Source organism: Dendropsophus ebraccatus, chromosome 4 (genome assembly GCF_027789765.1).
Source record: "Dendropsophus ebraccatus isolate aDenEbr1 chromosome 4, aDenEbr1.pat, whole genome shotgun sequence".
Lineage (NCBI taxonomy): Eukaryota > Metazoa > Chordata > Amphibia > Anura > Hylidae > Dendropsophus > Dendropsophus ebraccatus.
The window spans coordinates 16,794,308-16,822,278 of NC_091457.1; the positions used below are offsets into that span (position 1 = coordinate 16,794,308).

Sequence of the window (27,971 nt, forward strand, 5' to 3'; positions counted from 1 at the left end):
TTGAAACTCAGTTCCATTGAAGTAAATAGAGCTTAAAGGGGTTATCCAGCACTACAAAAACATGGCCACTTTTCCCCCTCTCTTGTCTCCAGGTCAGGTGTGGTTTGCAATTAAAGGGGTTATCCAGCGCTACAAAGACATGGCCACTTTCCCCCTACTGTTGTCTCCAGATTGGGTGGGGTTTTGAAACTCAGTTCCATTGAAGTAAATGGAGCTTAATTGCAAACCGCACCTGAACTGGAGACAACAGTAGGGGGAAAAGTGGCCTTGTTTTCGTAGCGCTGGCTAACCCCTTTAAGAACAGCTCAGACAATGAAATAAAAATAAAAAGTCAGAAAATAGAAAACAGATTAGACTATAAGAACAGGTTTTAGTATCTGATTTTTTTTGTTCAGCAACTGTTATAATGCAATTTGCAAAAGACCCAAAAATGTGGGGGAAAATGACACTTAAAGGGCCACTGTCTTTTTAAACAACCTTCCCCCCATGTGATTCCTGACACATATGTAAATCATTTATGAAAAACTAATCTTTGCCCCAGAAAACCAGCTCTAAATTCTTGACCACTAGGTGTCTCCCTTGTCTGCCTGTTAGGAGGGAACACAGGAAGTGAGGACAGGGCCTGGCATGTGCCAAACAGCTGTGTATTCCCCCCCCCCCCCCCCCCCCCCCCAACCCCACACAGTTTTCTATGAAAAAGCTTTTGCTGTCCAGGCACAATGAGAACTGAAGTTCACTGCACACACAGACGGCGGCGGCTGCTGAAGCCATAGCTACTTTGCTGCATAGGGACCTATAGGTGCAACAATAACCAAAAATATAATATGTATTTAGGCTAAAGGATTAGTGTTATACTGTTGCTTTGTGTAATGTCCCTTCAGTATTTTTTAATTAAAAAAAAAAAAACTTTGATATGTCATCAGACATGTCAAAAGTTATTGATGACTGCAGGTCTCATTGAGATGTCAGGAGATATAGCAGGGGAGAAAACACAGCAGCCAGCCATCCACTCCCCTACCCTATCTCCCTAAGTGTAGGTTCATACTGAGGAATTCTCGCGGATAATGTCCGCGGAATTCTGCGCGCACGGCCGCGCGCCTTTCCGCCAGCTCCATAGACACCATTTTATGGGCCGGCGTATTCCGCTATCCGCCGAAAGAAGGGACATGTCACTTCTTTCGGCGGATAGCGGAATACGCCGGCCCATAGAATGGTGTCTATGGAGCCGGCAGAAAGGCGCGCAGACATACTGCGGAATTCCGTGGACATTATCCGCGAGAATTCCTCAGTATGAACCTACCCTAACAGCCAATTCTAACAATGTAAGTGGAATGAGTGGCTGGCCGGGAAGTAGGTCGCACTGCTGCCGTGCTCTCTCCCCAGCTATATCTCCTGTTTCAGGAGTGAGAGCCGCTGTGATCAGTAACTTTAGACATGCATGTAGTTTTTTTTTTTAATTTTTATGACAGGTACACTAACTCAGGGGGATTGATAACCTTAGCCCTCCCGCTGTTGCAAAAACTAAAATTCCCATCTTAGCGGACCGGCCAAAGCTTTGCCTTTTTGGGACAAAATTTTTCTTTCAAATCAATTGGTTTCAGAGCAGAAAATCCTCATAGAAGTAAATTACAGGAGAGGTTTTTTATTTAAAAATCTCAGATCTTACTGTACTTAGCTGCTGTATGTCCTGCAGGAAGTGGTGTAGTCTTTCCAGTGCTCTCTGCTGCCACCTCTGTCCAGAGCAGGAGCAAATCCCCATAGAAAACCTCTTCTGCTCTGGACAGTTCCTGACATGGACAGAGGTGGCAGCAGAGAGCACTGTGTCAGACTGGAAAGAATACATATAACTGACACCAGTTGATTTTAAATATTTTATATAATTTTTTTCTCTAGAGTACCTCTTTAAGGCTAGATCCACACAGGACAGATCCCAAACTGTCATTTTCAATGAGATTACATACTTGCAGCGGGATCCGGAGCATGTTCTTGTAATACAAGCAGAGAACAGATGCAGCTCTAGTAGCCTTGCTCTTACTATAGGCTTATAGATGACGGTGTCCTTAGCAGCAGCACACTTCTCCCATTCATTCGTATTCACATCTGAATGCTCCACATTTTTTTACAAACTCGCTTTTTTTATTTGCCTTCCTTTACAACAACCGATCCATTATTTGCCAGCTACCCGGTCTCCTTTACAGGGATAGAATGAACCACCAATGGCAGATAGAGTGCTACCTTTGATAAGGAGCCAATGAGTTACCCAACATGGAGTACAAACTCCCCGCCCTAGCAATACCGACAGAGAACCAGAACTGGACCCAATGGTCCCAGACCTCCTTATACCGCCCAAAGTGGAAAGTGAAAATTTCTAACAAAAAAAAAAAAAAGTCACATGATGAACTGACAGATGGACTATGACGTCTCTACCTGCCTGACCAGATAGGATAAATGACAATAGCCCTAACCATGGTTGGAGTTACACATTGGGTGTTGTGTTATCCACCACACAGTGATCTCCAGCGTCAAGACCCAAAGTGGTTATGTTACCGGAGACCTATAATGCGAATGTGTCCTTCACGGCGCGTGGTCACTGACAGGACAGGAAGATCATGCAGCATATGGATGGTTTGCATATCCAGTTATTATAAAGCTGACAGATGTAGTCTCATCTTTAAACCAGGTAACGATAAAACAGTCCCCTCATCAATAAGATATCCTGGTAAGGAGGAGGAGGGGGATGGGGGGGTAATGAAAAATAAAAAATAAACTTCTTGTAACAGACACCAGCTGGTGTGCAAGGCTTCCTTCCGAGGGGGTTAATTGACTTGTTGACTGGTCATTTGTGGCATCCCTCTGCTAGGTCTTGGGGGCCCTCCGCGACCTGCAAAATGAAATAGCTTGCTTTAAAAGAACGGAATTTAACCTGTTCCTTTCTAATAGATTTGGGTTGTAAGACTCTAAATAAAAAGGAGAGACCCTGCACCTATGGCCAAGAGGGGCTGCAGTTAAAAAAAAGGTGATGTGGTTGAGCCATCTCGGTTGCAAAAAAAAATAAAAAATAAAATTATATATATATATATCCATCTTGTAATCCTCCTACAACACATTCAGATGCCAGTCATTCACATACAAGAGGAAAGCACAGACATACGTGTAGCAGTGAAGACGAGAGAGCAGACATACCAGAAGGCAGCTATCCATTCTATTCACCTGACTGGGGGTTGTCTCAGTGGCAGGTACCCAAGTAGAGATGAGCGAATCTACAGTAGGAATGAAGTGAAGTGATTTGTTCCTATCAGGATTCTGCTCATCAGGCTGTGGGCTCTGAAGTCTGCTCCTCTCTGGGTGCTGGAAAATATGGATCCAGTCCTGGGAAACTCCTCCCAGTTTCCCAGGACTGGATCTATCTTTTCAAAGCAGCAGAGCAGACTTCAAAGCCTGCAGCCTGATGAGCAGAATCCTGATAGGAACGAATTACTTCACTTATTCCTACTGTAGATTCGCTATTTCAGGAGTTTCTGTAACAAAAGCCACTGCCTAACCTAAAGGCCACATTCCCATGTTACTACTTTAAAATACCATTTACAAGCCAAAGCCAGGAGTGGGTCCACAATATGGAGTGGATACTTTGGCTGGCTTCACATTTACATAAAGATGCATCTGTTTTATGGGTGCAAGTCCTGGTCTGACGAGTGATAGTTCAGGTCTAGAGGAGTGAACGCTTCAGCACACTCTGGTTTGTCCAGACCAAAGTATGGAGCATTTAATTATTGGTGGCTGAATCCATATTTTCCAGGACTCCCTAGGGCTGCATCCAACTTTAGCCACCGATAATCTAATGCTCCACGCTTGGGTCCAAGAAGTGTACTTAAGGTTCACTTATCACTATTCAGGTCATCAGACTGGGACTTCTGTCATCCATAACGACCGAGGAGATCATCCAGGAAATGCAGCGCCACACTTGTTCCCAAGGCTGTGTATGGTATTACACCCCAGCTCCATTCACCTCAGTGGAACAGAGCTGCAATAACTACACACAGAGGACAAGGGTGAAAGAAAGCAATGGTTTTTTACTAAAGTTTTTAGTAGAATCCGAAGACTGACAGATGTCAAGTTGTGTCTGCCTATGTGTAACTTTGCTTTTTAGCCATTGTAATGGACGAGACGTAGGGAGCATGTAGTGCACAACAGCAGAGCTTAAGGGAAAAAAAAAACAAAAAAAAACAGACCACAAAGCACTCTGCAGTTGACGTTAACACAACTTTATTTGAAACTCAAGCAACAATTCACAAGTTTTGAGTTTTGGGGAGTTTTAATAGCAGGGGGGTAAAAACAATTTTTATTTAGTTTTGCTTGCAAAAGTTAAAATGGAAAAAATTTGATGATGAATGTACACAGCCCCATCTTGGTTGGGGGGGGAAAAAAAAAAGTTGAAAGAAAAAAAAATTAAGTTAAAACTTCAAGTTTTCAGGAGAGATTGTTAAAACAAAACGAAAAAAAAAGCCAAGTCACTCTAGCAAAAGGCAAAGTTTGTTTTAACCAAGTGCTAACTCGATGCTCAGCGGATTTCAATGGATCCTATACAAAAAAAGCAGAACGTCTCGCTCAGCACCCGAGCGATTTTTAGAGTTACTACACCTCACACTAGATGCTGTGGGAGACTCGTTGTGGCCGACGTTATCTAGGCATGTTATTGTAGGGGGTAAAATATTCCTTCTGCTTCTCAGGCTCGAAACCAAGACGCCTGGAAGCTGCATTAGGAGTGCATCGCTTGAGAATTACCTCGAGGGGCGCCCCGAGGACCTCCTTGTCCAGTGCCACGTTTAAAGTTTTGTTGGTAGCCATCCTAAGGGATAGAAAAGTTACAGTGTCAGTTTTAATGGGTTGTCATCCGTTTCACACCTGCATTCAGTTGCTCCAGAATAGTCATGAGTACAGTTACATTCATACACATCTATTACAGACATAACCCAAAACTCTGACAATTAGACATGTGACTAAGGGAGCGTTTACACAGAGATTTATCTGACAGATTTTTGAAGCCAAAGCCAGGAATGGATTTGAAAATAGGAGAAATCTCAGTCTTTCCTTTATGACCTGTTCCCTGTTTATAGTCTGTTCCTGGCTTTGGCTTCCAAGATCTGTCAGATAAACCTTTCTGTGTAAACACACCATAACTGCTAATCCTAGGTTTAGGTTAGGCTGGAGCCTACACCTATAGTACACCGATACCGGCCCTATGCAGCGTTCACGTCGCTTCCATACTTTGTGGAATTCCAACAACTTCCTGCTTAGTATTAGGTAGAAGTGAGTGTAAAGCAAGCATGCCAGTCCAATCATACAGCATTTGAATACTGGTGGCTGAAATTGGAAGTATTCTCCTATTCAACCAAAACTAATCATGTACCCCATGTCTTAAAAGGCTTATCCAGCGTAAGAAAAACATGTCTGCTTCTCTCCAAAAACAGTGCTAGCTCTGTCCTCAGATTGTGTGTGGTATTGCAAGTCAGCTTTATCCACTTTAAATGGCACCAAGCTGTAATACCCAAAACAGTACATAGGTTGTGCAGTTTCTGGAGGAGATAAACTATGTATTCCTAATCCTGGAGTACCACTTTAAAATGACAACTTACTGCTTGGCCTACATGCTCCGAATGATACACAAGTTATTAGTGCCCAAGTCTCAAGATGTAAATTTAAGGAAACCATTTAGTTAAAAGATCACTGCAACTATCTGCAGATTATAGAGTCCACTTTTTGTTTTAAAGTGGAGGATCATTGGCAGCGCTTACCCGTTGGTAGTTGTTGGTATAATCCCGGGGAGCATTGAACTGTGGCTGTGAATAACCGCTGTTTGGAGTGTTTGAGAAGGCAGGGCGGTAGCCATCATAACCTCCTGGAGACACAGAAGGAGCAAGATTAAATACAATGAATATTTAAAAAAACAAAAAAACAAAAAAAAAACACTACAATGTCTAGTGACCATCTTTAGGAAGTTTTACTTTTTTCTACTGAAGCACCAGTGCCAAGACCCCCTCCAATATCTGAATTAGCTGCAATCATGCACTTCAGTCTCTGCCTTGCCACTCAATTGTCACTACAGGGGACAGGTCAGATTATAAATCTATGGAGCAGTCTCTTGCAACAAGTTGGATTGAGCAGTAAGCATGAACCACACAGCGACATGCTTTAGATATCAACATTGATACCCAAAATGAAAGTTTTGACAAGTTTTTTTTTTTAATTTCCTTTAAGTACTTTAGAAATGTACCTCTGAAGCCATTAGATGGCCCTCTGTAGCCGTTCATTAAGCCCCTGCTGCCGCGCTGTCCACCACGGGCCATCCCTCGGTTGTTATAGAACGGTTGGCTGTTGCGAGGAAATCCAGCATTTTGCTGTTGTGTCTGCTGATGCCCAGCAGAGGCTTGGTGAGACTGGTCCGATGCTGCATGGTAAGGGTTTACCACTAAAAAGAGAAAACAAAGAATCACACCGTGCACATAAGAGTGTGAAGTCACCTTAAGACTATGTTCACACAGTGGATTTCCACCTTGTAGGCCACAGATTTGGTCCCATTTAATAGGAATAACTCACATCCAGGCTACCAATGACTTTTTACACTATGCTATATGTGTGAATGCGTGAAGGATTTATAGCGTACATAAATCTTTAAGCTCAAAGTTCTTTACCAGTTTGTAGCTGCTCTTGTTGAAGTTCAGATTGTTCCACTTGATGGGGCTGGCCAGGGAAAGACTGATTGTAACTGGCTTGGTACTGGTTCTGTTTCAGGGTTTCTGCTTCATTCACAGGAGGGACAGGTGCATTCATATTAAATACCTAACAAAGAGAAAGTTATACATTGTTGGAAGCAGCATAGAGTATAGCCAAAGCAAACACCTTCCATCATGGTTCTTGATAAACTTACAGTCTGCATGGACTGGAATGGAGCAGCATTCACATTGATACCACTGCTATGCAGCGGCTTGTTGGACCCAGTCTGAAACACCTGAGGTTGGGAAGCAGCAGGAAGTGATGAGGAAGTCTGTGTTGGATCTGTACTTAAGGTTAGAGATGCCTGCAAACAAGACATGTTAGTTTAGTGAATGATCTTACAAGGATGGAAGAGCTTTCGGATGATACTAAAGCACAGTATGCTACCTGGATTTGTTCCATGGCATCTTTTTGGGACCTCTGTTCTGTGGGGAGAGACGTTTGGTAGATCTGTGCAGAGCCAGCATAGCCTTCACTAGTGGAAGATACCAATGAAACCTTCAAAAGAAGCAGATAACTTGGTAAATTGAAATCACAATTGGGAAATACAAAGCCTAACTCCACCACTCTTAATAACCCAGTGTAAGACCCACCGAAGAGGGGCAACCATAGATCTTGGCAGTCACTTGGCAGTCACTACTATGCTCGTGACTCGAGCATAATTGAAGTGTCACAGTTTTGTTTTTTTGCAGAAATCAGTAGTACAGGCGATTTGAAGCAACTTTGTAATTGGGTTTATTAGGCAAATATGCCATTATCTGCATTCAAAAAGACTCTCCAGGTCCCCCCCCCCATCTCATTTACTGCTCATTATCAGGAAATGGACTTTTCTACATCAGTCGGGCCCTGTGTAACTTATGGAGAGGGGAGGAGGGAGATAAGTCGCCAGCAGAGAACAAAGGATTACACAGTAGGAGCTGTGTAAAAGCTGGTATTCAGAGGTCAGTGCTGACTTAAGAGGAAATAGCCAGTGATGTAGCTGTAAATTAAAGGGGTGCTCCAGCGTGGGGGCACTTTTTTTTGGGGACCGGGGAGGAGGTGGCTGAAATAAAAGACGTCCACTTACCTCCCCGGTTCCAGCAGCAGGTCACTTATCGCGGCGATCCGGTCCCCGGCCGCTTCCGGGTGTCTGACGCGGGCCCGAGACGCTACGTCTCAGGGCCGCTCAGCCACTCAGTGAAGGAGGCGGGATCCGAGCGGACTTCAAACGGATCCCGCCTCCTTCACTGAGTGGTTGAGCGGACCTGAGACGTCACGTCTCGGGCCCGCGTCAGACACCCGGAAGCGGCCGGGGACCGGAGCGTCGTGATGCGGGACTCGCCGATGGAACAGGGGAGGTAAGTGGACGTCTTTTATTTCAGCCACCTCCTCCCCGGTCCGCAAAAAAAAGTGCGCCCCCCACTGGAGCACCCCTTTAACTCTTTGTCCTGTTTTGGTGCCTCATCTCCCTGCACCCCTCCCCATAGAGCTTTAAACTGTTTTCATGATAAAAAAGCATTTTTCAGCTGATATAAAAATTAAATGACACCAAGTCTGATCACCTGGCATTTGAATACTGGTGGCTGTATGAATACCATAGGGTGTATCCAAGTTTTCCAGGACTCCCTAGGGCTGCATCCAACTTTGGCAGCCACTGGGTATTCAAATGCTGAGCAATCCAACTCAATCATGCTCGAGTCGCTCTCATCTCTGCTGCCTAGTAGAGCAGAACAAATCTAAGCGTGATTAAAGGGGTTGTCCGGCAATAAAAAATTATTCACAGAATAACACACATTACAAAGTTATACAACTTTGTAATGTATGTTATGTCTGTGAATGGCCCCCTTCCCCGTGTCCCACCACCCCTACCCGTGTACCCGGAAGTGTGGTGTGCTATACATTACCTGTCACGTGCCGACCACGGTCTCCGATCCTCAGCAGTGACGTCTTCTTCGGGAGGCCGGCCTCTGCAGCGTCATCCGAAGCTCAGCCGCGATTGGCTGAGCATAACTGTGCTCAGCCAATCGCGGCTGAGCGGCTGATGACGCGGCCACGTCATCAGCTGCTCAGCCGCGATTGGCTGAGCACAGTTATGCTCAGCCAATCGCGGCTGAGCTTCGGATGACGCTGCAGAGGGTGGCCGGCACTCGGGAAGATCCGCCGGCCTCCCGAAGAAGACGTCACTGCTGAGGATCGGAGACCGTGGACGACACGAGATGCGGTGAGTATAATGCACCACACTTCCGGGTCTAGCGTGGGTGGGGGGGAAACACGGGGAAGGGGGCCATTCACAGACATAACATACATTACAAAGTTGTATAACTTTGTAATGTGTGTTATTCTGTGAATAATTTTTTATCGCCGGACAATCCCTTTAAGCCTAAGATTTTTATTTTGAGCCATTAGGTGCAGGATAAATGCAGGGACATGAAGATTTTTAGATCCTATGAAGTATTATAGGACATTCCTACATGCAGGAACACTGAACAGATCCGCTGTGGATACGGTATGAGAGAATGTACAAAGACAAAACCCCACTCACCTGTGTGCTATCTGGACCTTGGCTGGGCTGAGATAGCCTGGGCTCAGAGTGAACTACAATAAAGGAGAAAGGTTTATTTGGCATATGAGATATTCTTACAGTCTGAAAGTTTAACATACAGGACAAAAAAACCTCAATATATACATACACAATATTTGAGCTCACCTGGCTGACAAACCATCTGTGGCAGATCCAGGCTTTGAGCTGGATTCATGGGTTGTGCAGATACAATGGCTGGGTCAATTGGTTGGTTGTCAAAGTCCAACATAGAGTCCTACAAAAAGTATAAGTTGCAAGGGTCCCAATAAATGCTCAGTGTTAAAATAGGTGTATGTAAAGAATGTTGTCCAGCCTAAATCCCTACTAACCTGCATGAAATTGTATGGACCTTGCATTTGGGCCATCAGATCCTGAACCCTCTGCCTTCGGACAATGGGGTCAGGCTGAACTTGAGGGATAGCATTTAGCTGAAGGGGCTCGGGATTTGGAGGGGATGCTGCCTGCTGTTGCTGCAGTGAGTTCACAACCTTTAAAAAGACATAAGAATTACAGAAATAAGTTAACCTGGACAAGGCATCTAGCAGATGCATTAGGACAACCCACAAGGATAACCAACCATCACTCATTACTGAGCATGACCTCGGGAGTGCTGGGGTTTGGACCTTCCATTTACACAAAAAGATTATCTGACAGATTATCTGACAGATTATCTGCAAAAGATTTGAAGCCAAGGCCAGAAACAGACTATAAAACAGATCAGGTCATAAAGGAAAGCCATTTCTGGCTTTGGTTCCAAATCTTTGGCAGATAATCCTCTCTCTCTAAGGTTAGACAATATTAAAGTCCTAGATAACCAGTGTTAAACCAAGCACTGAACTCAGCCACAGCGCTTTAGTATGTAGAATATCATGTACACAGGCAAGTAGTCTTGCAAAATGGCGGGTGTGCTGGAGCTGTATGCGGACGCATCTGTGAGACTGCACCAAGACGGACACTTTCTAGCAACAAGACAGACATTTCCAAGGTCACTTACTTCAACAGTCTCTACTGTCCAGTCATCAACCTGTTCCTTGTCATTGCTGAACTGAGTTTCTGCCATGAACTGTCTGTTCACAAACTGCAGGAGGAGATAATAAAAGCACAACAGCTATAGTAACAAATCCCTGTACAGGTAGATCAAGAGGCAAGAACATGCAGAAGTAATACAAGAAAGAAACTAAAAGCAACGGGAACTCAAAAGCATCAGACAAGCCCTCCACCATCAATGATGTGAATATATAAAACGTATATAGGTTATTATGTTGTGCCCAGAAAACCCTTTCAGTGGAACATGATGGTGCCTAACGGCTCTATTAGACAGGATGAATACCATGCTGAAAATGGTTATATCGTTCGAATATAACGATTTTCCACACGATAATAATCCTGTGTAATAGGCCCCAAGAGCCAGTATCTTTAACTAGAACTTCCTTGCTGCTATAAACAGGCTATGTAACCTAAAGGTTTACAGTAGTAACAGAGCTTCTGCATATTGTCAGGCATCCAGCACTTTCCTAACAACAAGATTAAGAAAATAGACTACTACAGCAAATATTACATGCAGTCATAGGATTTTAGGTAATATCTGCTGTAGCAGCCTAAGTGCTATAAGGCAAACAAGTCGTAATTGTTCTGCTGACAGGGCTGGGTGCCTTACCAGCAGCAACAAAAGTCCGTCCAAAATGAAGCTTAGAGACTGCATTAAAATCCTTACCTCGGTGGACTCTACTTCAGAGGGCTCAGCATATTCTTCCACAGTTTCGGGTTCTGGGGTGGAAAAAAAATTATTATATAAGTTATAAGATATATATCATATTTAAAATATGCAGAAATCAATACTACAGGCGATTTTAAAGTGACACTGTCACCTCCTTTTTGCATTCTGACATCTCTACACAAGTGTAAAGGGTAAATTTAGCGGTTTTCAGACCTTATTTTATATCATACGTCATGGTGCTTGTTTAAGTAAAAAGTCATCTTTTATCAACTGCAGATTGTGTTAAGTGGTCGGAGCCTCACGGCATTAGCGCCACTTAGCTCCGCCCACAATGCCACAGTTGGCCCCGCCCCCTCGCCGGCCATTGGAACAGGCTGGATGAAAGGTCTAGACCTCACCCCCTTTACGTTTGGCAACCAATGGGCGTCAAGGGGGCGGTGCCGACGGTGCCGTTGTGGGCGGGGCTAAGTGAGCTAATGTCACGCCCACTGAATACAATCTGCAGTTGATAAAAGGACACTTTACTTGAACAAGCACCATGACGTATGATATGAAATAAGGTATGAAAAACGCTAAATTTACCCTTTACACCTGTGTAAAGATGTCAGAATGCACAAAGGGGGTGACAGTGTCACTTTAAGAAACTTTGTAATTGGGTTTATTAGCCGAAAAATGCATTTTTATCATGAAAAAGCAGTTTAAAGTTCTCCCCCCTGTCTTTATGGTTTCCTATGGAGAGGGGAGGGGTGGAGGGAGATGAGGCACCAAAACAGGACAACAAAGAGTTAATTTACAGCTACATCACCTGGCTCTCTCCTCTGAAGTCTGCACTGACCTTTGAATAAGAGACTGTGAATGAGAAAGGAGGGAGAGGGAAGACCTGGAGAGAGTCTTTTTGAATGCAGATAATGGCATATTTGCCTAATAAACCCAATAACAAAGTTTCTTAAAAATCGCCTGGACTATTGATTTCTGCAAAGAAAACCAAACAGTGACACTTTAAGCTCAACTCAAGACATCCTCTATGCCAGTCCACTACTGTACATTAATTACAAGGTGGTTTAAAAGTAGGGCAGCCATGAAAACCATACCAAGCTCGGGTGCTTGTTCTTCTGCAGGCGGCACTACGAGGGCTTCCTCCTCCTCGCAGAGCCCATTCTGGTGGTTCTGGGGGCTATCAAAATATCCGCTCTGAAGGATACGATCCAGCAGGTCACGCAGGGCTTTATCTAGAACGATCAGGACAAGATCTCATCAGGCCTAATGGCAAAGGGATTAAAAGCCTCGCTAGTCAGACAGCTATTCTGTAAGCTTGCTTACGTGAGCATTCAGTGGTTTGAAACCCATCTACTTCAGCTAATGTAGACAAGCAGTTGTGGGGAACGCTAAAGCCGTCCAGGAAGGTTGTGAATAGTTTTGCGACAGGTAAGGCACAGGTGTCAAACTCAGGTCCTCCAGCTGTTACAAAACTACAATTCCCATCATGCCTGGACAGCCAAGGCTGTCCAGGCATGATGGGAATTGTAGTTTTGCAATAGCTGGAGGGCCAGAGTTTGACATCCCTAAGCTAGAGAGTGGGGCATTGCGGAATAAAGACCAGCAACATACATGCCAAAGCTGACAATTTTTCAATTAAGATTAGTTGTATTTGAGGATGAACAAATGTTAACATTTCAACTTCTAATCGGATTTCTAGAAAGAGGGCACACTGTGCATCAGCAACAATACTGCTGAGAAAGCAGACGCTGGCATGGAGCCCAGGTCACTGCTGACTAAGGAAGAGCCAGAAAAGGCAATGCTGCCCAGCTGTGGATAGCAGCGTTATATACTGAGCAATCAAAAAAAAAAAAAAAAGAAGGGGCCATGTAGCAGCTCTGCGTGGGGACATTACTGGAGAAGACACAGATTCCCTCCCAGCTCCATGATTTGCACAAGCCTTACATGTGGTTCCACAGACAGCCTTGTCTTTTCCTTCGAGGACATCCCACAAGTGAATTGAAGCCTGTTCATACTGCTCACTTAACCTAGTTAGAAAGGAATCACACATTAGATTTTCCACATTAGGTATCAGTCTACCAAAGCATCCTGAACTAAACTACATTCAGTACAACACAAAGAGCTGCATTTCTAGCCAGGATTTAAGTGTCCTTGTAGTTCTGGAAAATGTATTGAATGTAGCAGTCTTGTGAAGACCGTTCTGTCCGTAGACTAGAACACAAGGCCTTCGGCCCCCTCAGTTTAGAGCACAGCTAGGAGAAGCCTTCTGTGTCAATAGAACCTTTAAAGGGGTTATCCAGCGCTACAAAAACATGCCCACTTTTGCCCCTCTCGTCAGGTTTGCAATTAAGCTCCCATTTACTTCAATGGAACGGAGTTTAAAACCCCACCCAATCTGGAGACAAGAGGGGGAAAAGTGGTCATGTTTTTGTAGCGCTGGATAACCCCTTTAAATATAACTTTACAGCTAACACACGCTTTGTTAAAGAGGTCTTCTGCTCAGGTTAAATATTTGTTCCATAATTATCTGTACAGTCTCCTACCCCCAGCTCTGAGCCTGCTGCTTTCTGCTGAAGACAAAGAAAACAGTTAGCTGTAAACTTTGGCCTCAGATTAACCCTCCCCACATCAGAGAGCAGAGCCAGCCAGCTGGAACAGGGCCGTCCCGGAAGGGAAAAGGAGGGGGTTCAGAGTGAATAGCTAACAGTTTTCTGTGTCTTCAGCAGACTCAGAATTGAGGGAAGAAAACTTAAAAAGGCAAGTATAGATTGAATTGTTAGTCTCCAGGAGAGGAAGAGGGTGATTCAACGTGTATTTCACCCAAGTGGAATACCCCTTTAAATATTATATATATTTTATTTTTTTTTCCAGAAAAATAGACCCCCACCAAGTTGCTGAAATGTGGGGGGGAGCTGGCGTGTAGACTATGTATAATGTTTATCAACCACCTGATTTTTAAGTCGGGTGTAAAGACATTACAGGTAGAGATAAGCAAGTTTACAGTAAAAAAGGTAATCGCTTTGTTATCTCGGCAGTCAGCTTATCAGCTGCCTTTTGACTCTGCGCTGCTCTGCGTGCCAGGAAAAGCTGGGAAATCTTGGGAATCTGAAAAGTTATCCAGGACTGGATCCAGCTTTTCCCAGCACCTGGGGCGGAGCGGCAGTGAATAAAAAAAAAGCGTCAAGCTGATGATCTGACTGCAGAGCTAACAAAGTTATTTGCTTTATTGTTCCTGTAAATGCTTTCATCCCTAATTACAGGGACTCTATCACCATTGGTACAAGGAGCTACACCAAAATACAGCATGTGGTCTATACTTCACCTTACAGTTGGGTCCCGATCAGGCTCCACCAGTTTGTAGAACTCATCCAATACAGAAAGCTCCTCTTCAGACAAGACAGGGACACCGTTTAAACCTTGCTTCAAGTCGGTGCGCACTTCCTCGTCTCCGAGCTTATCCAAGATGAACTGGAACTCTAGCACTGTCCGTAAGCGCTTCTGTTCCGCTTCTTCACGCATAAGTTGCTCCCGACGAGCCGTCTTTTTGATAGTTTTCTGAATCTGAAACGGGTGAGAGAGTTTTAAAAGTCAGAAAGGATGGATGAGACATGCAAACCCTCAACCAAATCCCAAAGGTTATTCTCCTTTCACTAAGCAGCTGACAATATAGCCCCTTCATATAACTGTAGAGGCTCTAAACCTCCCCCAAGAAGTAGGGTAGAAGGTGATCCCCATAGGTTGCCTTGTAGTGATCTAAGGTTCACCACGCAGACACCCGGCTGTGGTGAAAGTAACTGAGCATGTGCGTCCTCCAGCCCTCAATAGGCCTTTATATACACTGACCACCAGGTGACAGTATACCAATTTAAAGGAGTAGTGCAGCATTTAACTTTTATTCACCAAGTAACACACATTACAAAGTTACACAACTTTGTAATGTGTTTTATTTAAGTGAATGGCCCCCTTTCCCGTGTTCCCCCCACCCTGGAAGTGTTGGTGCATTATACGGGAGGGAAGATAAAGTCGTCGACACAAGATGGCAGGCCGGGGTCGACAGCGAACACGCAAGTATAATGCACCAACACTTCCGGGGTGGGGGGGAAGGGGGCCCATTAACTTAAATAACACACATTACAAAGTTGTATAACTTTGTAATGTGTGTTATTTAGTGAATAAATGTTAACCGCCGCACTACCCCTTTAAAAGGTCATAACTCCTGGTGGAGCCCCTTATACTTACCCCTTCCTCGAAGTCCCAGATGCCGAGAAATCCTCGTCGGAAGCCATGCGCGCGCTCACCAGAGAGGAGTCCGGTGCCCACAGAGAACGACTGCTCCAGTCATTCTCTGTGGGTGTCGGACTCATCTCTGGAGAGCGCGTGCAAGGCTTCCACTAGGGATTTCTCGGCGGAGGGACGGGGTCCTGGACTTTGAGAGGGGGGCAAGTATAAGGGGCTTCACACCAGCAGCCGGGGTGACAGGTCCCCTTTAACAGTAGGTTACGATACTACCATGTCAAACGTCTGATTACGTTTTTGGTTTATTGACCATATAAATTTGCCAAACCATCGTCATTGTATATAATTCTGTACATTGTATGGATGTCCACTATAACTCTGGGTTTTTGAAGTATAGTGACTGAAGGACTTAGGACAGTGTGTAGAGCTAAAGCAGGAAGAATAGGAAGAGTAAACTACTTACATCTTGCCCCAAAGTCATGAAACTTCGTTGAAGCTCACGAGCAAATTCCATGTTTGTTACAACCTCTTGATATTTCGCCACCGCATCCTAAAAAAAAATAAAAAATAAATAAAACACACAAATGGTAAACTCTGATCCAATTACATTTCACAACATGCAGCTTACAGAGCTGCTCAACTTTTATGTAGGACTTTAAGGGTCACTTTAGCTTGTAAAACTTCACGTTTTATTGGCAGAAGTGTAAACTCTGAATTCCCCTAAACGCAAGATGCTAGCGCATTAGGGAAGCTTTGATGGGATACACCTACTTAGACCTGTATAACAGTCTGATGGCCACAGAATATGGCCACTAGATCAGCACTTATCTAAGCCTATTGCACAGCTCAGTATTGGCCAGGCAGGACTGCACAACTTTAAATTTATGCAGTCCTATTACAGCCATGCCCTATTACACAGAGCTATGTGCGGTCAATGACTTGGGGGGGGCTATTATGCACTTTGCTTACCAGCCAATATTAGCCCTGTGCAATAGTACCTTTAGGCAAGTAACCTATCTGATGTGCTGTTATCTATATGTAATAGACTGAAACACCCCTTAATCCCCACCCTACAGCATAGAGCTACATTCAGACTGGCATATGAGTATTACAGCCATAACACCACACTATATGCAGCTTATACCAGAAAGATAAAGTAATAAAAGAGTTCATTCTCTGTAATTACCAGTTGGTCCTGATTCAGCCGTTCCCCTTTGTTCATTCGGTCCTGGTAGTCGTCCAACTTGCCCTGCAAGACATTAGATGCAATTATAGGGGCCGCACAGCCGAGACTTTCATCCAGCGCAGGCAGTGAGGGTATGGCTGTGCCTGGGCAGGTTCAGCCCTGAATATACACTACACTCATCTACATTCCCTTCCTCTACAACAGACCTGACGACTCCTGACTACTTTAGCACTTTTTTTTATTTAGAGAAAATACAGATATATTTCTAGCCCTGGTTACCGACAGTATGGAACCTATTCTTTCATACACACAACCATTTTCTATCTGGCACGTCATGTTTGCATAATAGGATTTTTCTATATACGGTCTATATTACAGAGACCAACTTGCCCATAGAAGTCAATGGCTCTGTGAGGAGACACAGATGCTTTTTTTTTGTTGCCGGCAACAAAATAAAAAAAATAAAAAATTTCCAGACTACAGATCCACATTTTTTTTTACCAGTCGGCTAAGTGCTTAAAGGGGTTATCCAGCACTACAAAAACATGGCCACTTTGTTCTAGAAAGAGCCTCACTCTTGTCTCCATCTTGAGCGGGGTTTTGCTGCTCAGTTCCATTAAAGTGAATGGAGCTTAAAGGGGATATCCAGCGCTACAAAAACTTGCCAACTTTTCCCCCTACTGTTGTCTCTAGTTCAGGTGCAGTTTGCAATTAAGCTCCATTTAGTTCAATGGAACAGAGTTTCAAAACCCCACCCAAACTGGAGACAACAGTAGGGGGAAAGTGGCCATGTTTTTGTAGCGCTGGATAACCCCTTTAATTGTAAACCGCACCTGACCTGGAGACAAGAGTTGCGTTGTCTCTGAAAGGAAGTGGCCATGTTTTGTAGCACTGGATAACCCCTTTAACATGAAGGAGGCCTGACCAGTTTGCCTTTGCCAGCTTACAGGACCCTCCTCAGTAAGATGGATCTATAGCACGTGTAACTTTAGGCCACCTCACTTCCTGCTGGTGAAACTTTAAGGAAACTGCTGAATGTTACAAGGATATTCCTGCCATTTTACACATCACCTCTGACAATGGGCTCTATGAGAGAGACAGAGAGACAGAGAGAGATCCGAAGAACTATGGTGAGGCATGAAGGTAGACAAAAAAGGGCTGCTGGATGCATGGAAGGGCCCTTTAATGATTTGATGTTTAAGCTCTGAGCATACCGTGACCGAGCGCTCTGCTGGAGGCGCTCGCTGGGAAAGCTACATGACCGAGCTCCAGGACTGAACAATGGCAGACCTTTTCCATTATACACACACACACGTAACTATGAGTATGGGACTCTACACACAGCAGGCACAGAGTCTAAGGGCCCTATTCCACTGGACGATTATAGTTTGCATAATCGTTAACGATCTCAAACGACCGCTATTATGATAGACCTGAAAACGTTCACTCATTTCCATGGAACGATAATCGTTACTTATGATCGTAATTGCGATCGTTTTTTCTTCGCTATTTATTCGCTATTGCGTTCGTATATATTGCGAACGACCGAACGATGTCTTATTCAATGCGAACAATTTGCGAACGAGCAACGATAAAAATACGTCCAGGTCTTATAAAGCGATCAACGATTTCTCGTTCGGTCGTTAGTTAACTGCATTTCAACCGAACGATTATCGTTTAGATTCGAACGATTTTACGATAATCGTCCGGTGGAATAGGGCCCTAACACTACACCTGTACATTTATAGCAAACAAAAGTCATGATTTTGAAGCAAACTTTCATATTACAAGTGATTGTGGGGGCAACTTATGCTTCCAAGATCTAATTTGACTTTTTTCCTGTACATCCATAGATAGAAGTTTTACTGCAGAGGAGAAAACTGAAGTAATTGTGGCTTTAATTTTTTTTTTTTTTTTCCTTCAAATCAGCTAGTGCCATAAAATGCCAGAGATTTGTAATTTACTTCTATTAAAAAATCTCCAGTCTTCCAGTACATATCAGCTGCTGTATGTCCTGCAGGAAGTGGTGTATTCTTTCCAGTCTGACACAGTGCTCTCTGCTGCCACCTCTGTCCATGTCAGGAACAGAATACTTCAGCTGATAAGTACTGGAAGACTGGAGATTTTATAATAAAAGTAAATTACAAATATCTGGCACTTTATAGCAGCATTTGATTTGAAAGAAAAAATTTTTGGGTGAACAACGCCTTTAAATCAGTGATGCGGCCCCCATTAATCTCAGCAGGCGGATCAGACCACCACCCACTATTTAAAAGGAGTTGGCCAGCACCTACCTAACTTTTACAACCTCTAGTAGTAACATGTAGCTCCATAGAATTAATACCAGCTGTGTCTCACAGCCCCTTGGGGTCCTGATTGTATCCCCCTGAAATTGCTGGGGTGCATGGGGCTTGATAGCCCCCCACCAACGCCACAGGACAGGGCTGCATTACACAGGTGCTGGAGGATGCTGGAGCACTGCATTCTGGGATACTGAAGAGGATAGGTGAGCATGTGGGGGTGCCACGTGACCTTCTGGCGGACGGCGGAGCTATGCAGTGAGGACACACTCCTAGGTCGGCATGTCTGCAGACACTCTCCAGTAGAGACAAACCAATGGTGGATTGATAATTACACTATATTGGCAAGTATTAATCCTTTCTGACTGGGGCACAAAGACTTAGGGCCCTATTCCACCGGACGATTATCGTTCACATAATCGTTAACGATTAACGATCTCAAACGACCGCTATTGCGAAAGACCTGAAAACGTTCACTCATTTCTATGGAACGATAATCGTTAATTATGATCGTATTTGCGATCGTTTTTTCTTCGCTATTGCGTTCGTATCTATTGCGAACGACCGAATGTCGTCTTATTCAACGCAAACGATTTGCGAACGAGCAACGATAAAGATAGGTCCAGGTCTTATAAAGCGATCAACGATTTCTCGTTCAGTCGTTAATCGTTACTGCATCTTAACCGAACGATTATCGTTTAGATTCAAACGATTTAACGATAATCGTCTGGTGGAATAGGGCCCTTATAGTTACAAACGCCTAACCCCTTTACTGTGGCCCCCTTCTAAACTCCATAAAGATGGCACATCACGGGTTAAAGCCGTCTATGGATGTCAAGGAGACTGCATAGCAGACTTCTTTGTATGTTATGGTACTTTTACACAGAGTGATAATTCGCCCGATCACACGATTAACGATTTTGAATGAATGATTTTTTTTTTTTTATAACGATCAGCGTTTAGACGGAACGATACATCGTTAAATTGTTTAAGCCTCACACATGTGAAATCTTTTGAAAGACTGTTTACACTGAACGATCTGCGAATTTTTTGCGAACGACCAACGATAATTTGAGAACATGTTAAAAAGATCAAAATGAACGACTTCTCGCTCGTCGTTTGATCGTTCGCTGCGTTTACACTTACGATTATCGTTCGTATTCGATCACTATCGTGCAAATTCGAATGATAAATTGTTCCGTGTAAAAGGACCATAAGGCCCAAGCAGGGTACCGTCTGCATTGAGGTGTATTGCCTGCCATGACAGCCAATCAGCTTCTCCCACCTGCATTGTGGGGGTGCCAGCTGGCTATATGCCATGACTGCTGGTGTGGGGTCATTCTCTGAGAGAAGCAGCTGACCCCCTGGCTCCATTATAAGCCTATGGGGCTGTGAGGGAAAGATGAGGGGCTCCCCCTGACTCCTGGCCATGTCCCTGGGACCTGACATCTTAGTAATGAAAGGCTTCAGGATTGATTTGTTTTATCCCTTTAAGTGTGTTCTCTCCCATGCTGTTATGAGGGATACAGAGGCGGCTGTAGAACACACTGTATATAGGACAGGTAGCCACTGGAGCCGGCAAGGCATGCTGGGAGTTGTAGTTTGCATGAGGTCACGTGACGAGCAGGCCCAGGACCCCGTCTCCTCCTCCCCGGCCGGGACACAATGAGGCTGTGCAGCAGACACCCCTCCCCGCCCCCCGCACACTGGGAGCCGCCATGTTTACCGCGGCCTAGTCCATGTGCGGCGCCCCGGGACCTGCCCCGACACAAAGAACCGGCACCCCGCTGCGGGGGAGGGGGCGGGGCTCTGCCGGGACGGCTCCGGGAACAGCAGACGGGCGGCGGCTCCGCGTCCTGCCGGGGACAGCAGACACGTGCGGCTGACCGGAAACTACAACTCCCAGCATGCCCCGCAACACCCCCGCCGCTAGTTACATTGTAGCCACCTGTAACGGCTCTTCTAGACGCGAATGCAAACTGTAACGTTCTATATGGAACACGCAGAGAGTCATCTCCACAACTACAACTCCCAGCATGCACACAGACGTAGTCCTGCAGCCAGTGTACTGCCCCACCTGGGGAAAGTCTATGGAGAATCCCTGTGTACTGACACATTACCAGAGAGGAGGCCAGCTGCTGCTTACTGATAGTCCATATAATACTGGCCATATATATATACACACCCCAGCTATGGGTGGTACTACAACTCCCAGCATACTAGGAGTAGTAGTCCTGCAGCCAGTGTACAGCCCTACCTGGGGAAAGTCTATGGAGAATCCCTGTGTACTGACACATTACCAGAGAGGAGGACAGCTGCTGCTTACTGATAGTCCATATAATACTGGCCATATATATATACACACACACACCAGCTATGGGTGGTACTACAACTCCCAGCATACTAGGAGTAGTAGTCCTGCAGCCAGTGTACAGCCCCACCTGGGGAAAGTCTATGGAGAATCCCTGTATACTGACACATTACCAGAGAGGAGGACAGCTGCTGCTTACTGATAGTCCATATAATACTGGCCATATATATATATATATATATATATATACACACCCCAGCTATGGGTGGTACTACAACTCCCAGCATACTAGGAGTAGTAGTCATGCAGCCAGTCTACAGCCCCAGCTGGGGAAAGTCTATGGAGAATCCCTGTATACTGACACATTACCAGAGAGGAGGACAGCTGCTGCTTACTGATAGTCCATATACATCAGCTATGGGTACTAGCATACTAGGAGTAGTAGTCCTGCAGCCACTGTACAACCCCAGCTGGGAAATCCCAGGGAAGTCTATGGAAAATCCCTGTGTACTGACACATCATATACATCATCCATTACCAAATACATGGACAGCTGCTTCTTACTGATAGTCCCTATAGAGCAGGGATGGGGAATCTTTGGCCCTCAGCTGTGGCAAAACTACAATTCCCATCATGCCTGGACAGCCAAAGCTTTAGCTTTGGCTGTCCAGGCATGATGGAAATTGTAGTTTTGCCACAGCTGAAGGGCCAAAGGTTCCCCATCCCTGGTAAAGACTATAGTACTGGCCATATACATCAGCTATGGGTGGTACTACAACTCCCAGAAGGGCGACCTGGGAGGTAGGGTCACTAGTGCAGGGTGTACAGGTATGAGATCCCATAGTATATACACAGTATATGGCTACAGGACCAGGTGTCAGGATACAGATACACAGCCCCTAGTGACAGGATCCCACATCCCCAGCTCTGCAGATGGACAGAACATGTCCTGGAGTCTGGCCGATCACATCTGGAACTAGGCTGAACGGTTTATTCTGCATGTGTGACCACCGCCGCTGCACCCTTATCTTTATTCCAGTTTCAGTAGCCAAGGCTTGATTTAGGGTCCTTTCACACTAACCAGTCTTCAGCCGGCCGTGGCCGCCATTGCGCACCGATCTAGCAGTGTCCTTAATCCAGTGGTCGAGCGGCACCAACTGTACAGGGATCGTTCATCCACACATTGCCGCCAGCTGTACATCCTATTTACGCAGCGTGATGTGCGGCTGGTTTTTAGGGACCTTTTACACAGGGCGATCATCAGAAACAAGTAACACGCACTCAGCCTACAGTCGGCCCACGTAAAAGTGATCGCCAAATGAGCGTTTCTAGCAACAGATTATCGGCCCTTAAAAAGGAGCTTGTTATGACAGTCATGTTAAGTCATAACTCAGGAGCAGCTTCCCACCAGCAGATGGATCTCTACCTTTAAAGGGGTTGTCCGGCGCTACAAAAACATGGCCACTTTCTTCCAGAGACAGCACCGCTCTTGTCTGTCTCCAGTTTGGGTGGAGTTTGCCACTTAGTTCCATTGAAGTAAATGGAGCTTAATTGCAAACTGCACCCGAACTGGAGACAAGAGTGGTGCTGTCTCTGGAAGAAAGTGGCCATGTTTTTGTAGCACTGGATAACCCCATTAAATGGATTATCTAGCGCTACAAAAACATGGCCACTTTCCCCCCTCTCTTGTCTCCAGGTCAGGTGCAGTTTGCAATTAAGCTCCATTTACTTCAATGGAACTGAGTTCCAAACCACACCAAATCTGGAGACAAGAGAGGGGGAAAAGTAGCCAAGTTTTTGTAGCGCTGGATAACCCTTTTAAGGAACGAGAGCGATCTATGAAGAATAAGGAGAAGCAGTCAGGGGCCACCTGGATGACTTGTACTACATAGAAAAAGAAGGTTTTCCTGCCATTTATAATTGTCCATCTATCATCATTTACGACTTATGGCTTCAAAACCTGCATTTAAAAAAAAAAAAAAAAAAAAAAAAAAAAGCTAAAAATGTGAGAACACACCCCAAAAAGGCTGCCCATCCACATTCAGGGTTCTTGTACAGCTAGACGTCATAAAGACATGGAGTTTTCTGTCTGCACTCCTGGTAAGTGTGTGGGCTGATCCTTTTAACCCCTCGGGCAACAAGCAATGATGGGTCTGGCAGCAGAGACAATGCAGACAACATGGGAAAAGGTCAAGTTCATGGCCAAATAAACAGATAAAATCTGCCGTTGTGATGTCACGTCTCACTGCAGGAGGTGTATGTGGTGTATCACATACAGGTTCTGACAGCAGGACATATGAAACCCAGCAAGAGCGGGTGGGGCGAAAGGAGATAACCCTCTGGTGGATATTGTAGTCTTTTCTGTTGTTAACATAAAAAAAAAAAAAAAAAAAAACTTAACTGGGAGTACATGACACTAGTGGGGTGGGAGGAGTCAAATAAGTATCTGGCCTTACATAACTACAACTCCCAGCATGCTCTGGGTACAACAGATCCACAGGTTGAAGACCCCCTGTTTCATAAAGGCAGAAATGTATAGAGTGAGAGGGCTGTCCATTAATATCAGATGCTAGCGGACAGTTCGGCAGCTTTGGATGAATTTGGGCAGCTGCTAGTTACCACTCTCCGCACCCTCATACTTGTCTTCATTGGAGCACATTACATAAGGCCGACTTCACACATTATAGGGTTCATATTACAGTCAACACCACATTCCCTGCGGCTCCGCAGACTTCGCCATTAGTCAACCACAAGTTGTAAGAGCATGATGAGAGTTGTTGGGCAACAGATCAGGCCACAGGACAAGAAGTCATATGTTAAAGTGCAGCTATAGGTTAGGGATGGGGAAACTTCGGCCCTCCAGCTGTCGAAAAACTACTATTCCAATCATGCCCGGACAGCCAAAGCTTTGGCTGCCCAGGCATGATGGGAATTGAAGTTTGGCAACAGCTGGAAGGCTGAAGGTGCCCCATCCCTGCTATAGGTATAAGACTGGGGCCATAGCCAGTATAAGAATGGGGGACCTTCTGTTGCAAAACTACAATCCCCATCATGCCAGGACAGCTAAAGCTTGAACAGTCCAGACATGATGGAAATAGCAGTTTTGCAACAGCTGGAGGGCTGAAGGATCCTCATCCCTGTTCTTGTAGGACATGAGAAAGGTTAGCCTGAAGACTGCTGGGACCCCTCAAACATGCAAACCAGCTACAGATCTGCACTGGCTTTGGTCAAAGTTCCCATCAGTAAGGTAGAGAGAACCCTACACCACATACTGTGAAATGCATCTTCTGAATGGATACACGTTTATGTGCCATTTCAACCAGGAACCAATCTAACAAAACCAGACGCTGTAAATGCAGCAAAAGCGCAATTAGTGATGCAGAAAGTTTTTATGCAAATGCCACAATAGAGAAGCCTATTCCCCAGGCAGAGAGCGGGTAGAATTGCAGCAGCACATGACAGGGGATTACATTACCCGGCCTGCAGGGTGACTGATGTGCTCACAACCACGGAAGCTTCTAGTAGCTCACTCACGACTCTAATGTGAGGCTAGTACAGGGATGGGGAAACTTCGTCCCTCCAGCTGTTGCAAAACTACAATTCCCATCATGCCTGAGCAGCCGAAGCTAAAGCTTCGTCTGCCCAGGCATGATGGGAATTGTAGTTTTGCAACAGCTGGAGAGCCGAAGGTTCCCCATCCCTGTACTAGTACTAGGCATATATAGAGCACAGGCAGGGGCTCAGGGAGTCACCCTTAGGAAGAACTACAAGTAGTACAAACCTTTTTCTTTTCAAGGTTCCGGATCTTCTTGTCAAGGACCACCAGGATCTGTTTCATGGCCTCACTCTGTATGTTCCCAGTACCAGTCGCCATTGCCTCGCCGGAGCCCGGCACAGCCTTGCTGCTTGTGGCTGAGGGCATCTGAGAAGGAAATAAAACAGATTCATGTATTAGCTCCTTTAGGCAACAGAAGCCGAGCACAGTTATCCCCACTTGACCATTGTACACATCAGCTATGAAGAGTAAACCTGAAGCTATAGACCAGGGGTAGGAAACCTTGGCTCTCCAGCTGTTGCAAAACTACAACTCCCATCATGCCTAGACAGCCAAAGCTAACGCTTTGGCTGTCCAGGTATGATGGGAGTTGTAGTTTTGCAACAGCTGGAGAGCCAAGGTTCCCCATCCCTGCTCTATAGACGCTGCAAGTCTCTTTACAGTTATGGTGACGTCACAACTCCCAGCTGTGTAAAACCAGGAACCAGTTTGCTTTCAGTTTTGGGCTGACAGAGTAGCGTCTATTACCAAGACATCCACCAGTGCTCACAGCTGAAACGGTGAGAGTCAGGGTAAGCGGTGACACTATATTTACCCAGCAGGTGATCATACCAGCGTCCTGTACCTTTGAGATCACTTGCCCTTTATATTATTGATCAGCCCATATATTAGAGGGGTGTATGGCCAGCACATGCAGAAGTTACTGTGGATTTGCTGCAGGTTCATTGTGAATTTCTCCCCTGCAACATTGATGCTGTTTACCTGATGCGGTTTCTTTTAATTTATCCATATAGTGTCACTTTTTTTTTGCATAAAAAAATTGTACAGGCGATTTTAAGAAACTTTGTTATTGGGTTTATTAGGCAAATATGCCATTATCTACATTAAAAAAAAGACTTTTCCCAGGTCCCCCCTCCCTCCTCTCTCCTCTCTCATTCACTGCTCATTATCAGGAAATCTTGACTCTTTTACATCAGTCGTGCCCTGTGTAGGGAGATTAGTCGCCAGCAGAGAACAAAGGATTACACAGCGGGACCTGTGTGAAAGCCGCTATTCAGAGGTCAGTGCTGACTTCAGAGGAGAGAGCCCAGTGATGTAGCTGTAAATTAAAGTGACTGTACCACCAGGCCCAGGCTTAAGCACTGGAGGCGGGCCGACCCACCCTTAGTGGGAGGAAACCCCAGCCCCTCTATGATAGGGTTCCATTGATTCTAATGGAGTCACGTCATGGAGGGGCTGGACTTTCTTCCCACTAAGGGTGGGTTGGCCGCCTCCAGTGCTTCAGCCTGGGCCTGGTGGTACAGTCCGTTTAACTCTTTGTTGTCCTGTTTTGGTGCCTCATCTCCCTCCACCCCTTCCCTCCCCATAAGAGAACCATGAAGACAGGGGGAGAGCTTCAAACTGCTTTTTAATGATAAAAATGCATTTTTCGGCCAATAAAACCAATTACAAAGTTTCTTAAAATCGCCTGTACTATTGATTTCCGCAAAAAAAAAAAAAAAAATTAAAAACGACAGTGACACTTTAAGGGAAACTGCGCAGATTTTGACCAAACCTGCACCAGTTTCACATCCAAACACCTGGACAATCTGTGGCTCCTATGTTACTCTAGTGATCACACTGCATCACAGCTCAGGTAAGTCCCACTTACTCACCCAAGCTGTGATGCATGGGCAATCTGAATAGAGGTGCCAACCTACAGTGACACATTATGGGGGTTCCCTACTATCTAGTTTGTTTTGTAAAGGATTTCCACATTTCTTTGTTCTTTAATGATGGCGAATCAATGGAAGGGGGCTGACTCTTGACATGTTAACCAATGGTAGGCCACTATAAGTGGTGCACTATATGCCAGGTAGTGCCTGCACCAAGCCTATTCTCATAGAACAAGCAGTGCCAGGTTCAGCCAATACACAGGGTAGGGGACCGTGTTATGGGACGTGTAGAGGAACCAAAACAATGGCCCCTCAACCATCTGGCAGCTACAATCACTAGATGAGGCCACACTACAGGGGGTTGTAGTTCTATAGATCAGCTGTGGCAAAACTACAACTCCCATCATGCCTGGACAGCCAAAGCTTTAGCTTTGGCTGTCCAGGCATGATGGGAGTTGTAGTTTTGCCACAGCTGGAGGGTCAAGGTTCCCTACCCCTGCACTAACCTATGTCCCCCCAGCTGTTGCTGAACTACAACTCCCATCATACCTCCAGCTGGAGTTTTACCATAGTCTAGAGATCAGAACCCTGCACAAATCCTATGGCCACTATATTAATAATAATGTTCACCAGGATTATAGCTAATAAAGTTTTTTCTTATACTAAGAAATAAAAAAAAAACCGTCACGCGGCCCCCCCCCCCCCGACTAGAGGCCATGGCCATCACCATGGACACGGAGGCTCCGTACGGCTCATGGCCGGATACTAACGGGTATCAAAAGGTCAACGGCCCCTACTAACGTAATAGGCAGCAGCTACACCGCCACGGAGAATGATATACACTGGCGAATCCATCCGCCGGTACACAAAATAGTCCCCCATCCCGTCTCTATTATCCCCTCACACACACTTATAACGAGGCCCCGAATCCACCGGAAATTCACCCGAGGACGTAAGCATCGCCCTCCCGCCCCCACCTTTCAGGGTCTCCGCGGTGTGTCGGTCACGGGGCCTGAGCGCTGGTCGCGGTGTGAGGTTGAGAGAGGAGTCGCCGCCGCCACTGCCGCCTCACCGAGCTAATGAGGCCGAAAGACAGGAAGCGGAGGGATTTACACAGCTGGGGGCCTGAGCCGGGCTGCCCGTGGAGGTGCCTGGGAGAAATGACACTGACCCGCGGCCTCTCCCGCCGTCTGTACGTACCGGGACGCTAGTAGAGGAGCCCGGATACACGCCGCTCGTCTCTACAGTACTCGCTATGGGGCTGAGAGTGTGAAAGGAATCAACAGGCGGCACACGGTAAGCCTAAACGGACAATGGAAGGCGATAGGCAGGGCGGAGGACCGCACAGAAGAGGAGGGGTTTGTAGCAAGGAAGGGGCGGGTTTATGCTAATAAAGGTTTCTAAGGCCCGCCCTCCACTTAAAGGGGCAGCGCTTTAATTGTTTGATCTGCAGCAATGTAGTT

General features: G+C 45.5%; 2 protein-coding genes and 1 long non-coding RNA gene across 4 annotated transcripts in view; 1 reads left to right on the forward strand and 2 right to left on the reverse strand.

The window, feature by feature from the left end:
- The window catches only part of NAT10 (N-acetyltransferase 10), a 364,178-nt gene that overhangs the window by 20,957 nt on the left and 315,250 nt on the right, over positions 1–27,971 (reverse strand). The window lies entirely within an intron of this gene.
- On the reverse strand, positions 1,858–27,798 carry CAPRIN1 (cell cycle associated protein 1). 2 transcript variants are annotated; one of them, XM_069965195.1, is made up of 19 exons: positions 27,709–27,798; positions 24,860–25,000; positions 16,468–16,530; positions 15,745–15,831; positions 14,368–14,606; positions 12,990–13,072; positions 12,140–12,277; positions 11,046–11,098; positions 10,326–10,409; positions 9,661–9,819; positions 9,458–9,566; positions 9,293–9,345; positions 7,159–7,269; positions 6,926–7,075; positions 6,690–6,837; positions 6,272–6,466; positions 5,793–5,896; positions 4,783–4,846; positions 1,858–2,881 (listed from the first exon to the last, which is right to left on the reverse strand). In XM_069965195.1, the coding sequence occupies exons 2-19, from the start codon at positions 24,998–25,000 to the stop codon at positions 2,817–2,819; spliced, it is 2,046 nt and encodes a 681-aa protein (XP_069821296.1). In that variant the 5' UTR covers positions 27,709–27,798; the 3' UTR covers positions 1,858–2,816. The 2 variants fall into 2 exon arrangements, with proteins under 2 accessions (XP_069821296.1, XP_069821294.1); XM_069965193.1 differs by lacking the exon at positions 27,709–27,798 and adding an exon at positions 27,486–27,620.
- Positions 27,217–27,971, forward strand: part of LOC138787899 (uncharacterized) — a 38,398-nt gene continuing 37,643 nt past the window's right edge. Inside the window, exon 1 of the long non-coding RNA XR_011362528.1 lies at positions 27,217–27,804. This is a non-coding gene — a long non-coding RNA (uncharacterized lncRNA). The remainder of the gene's footprint in view (positions 27,805–27,971) is intronic.

Coding starts and splice junctions, on each gene's coding strand:
- CAPRIN1 (XM_069965195.1), bottom strand. CDS start 25,000: ATGCCCTCAGCCACAAGCAGCAAGGCTGTGCCGGGCTCCGGCGAGGCA. Junction 10,410..11,045: donor CTGAAGTAGAGTCCACCGAG/GTAAGGATTTTA, acceptor CTCCTCCTGCAG/TTTGTGAACAGACAGTTCAT. Junction 7,076..7,158: donor ATGCCATGGAACAAATCCAG/GTAGCATACTGT, acceptor TCTTGTTTGCAG/GCATCTCTAACCTTAAGTAC.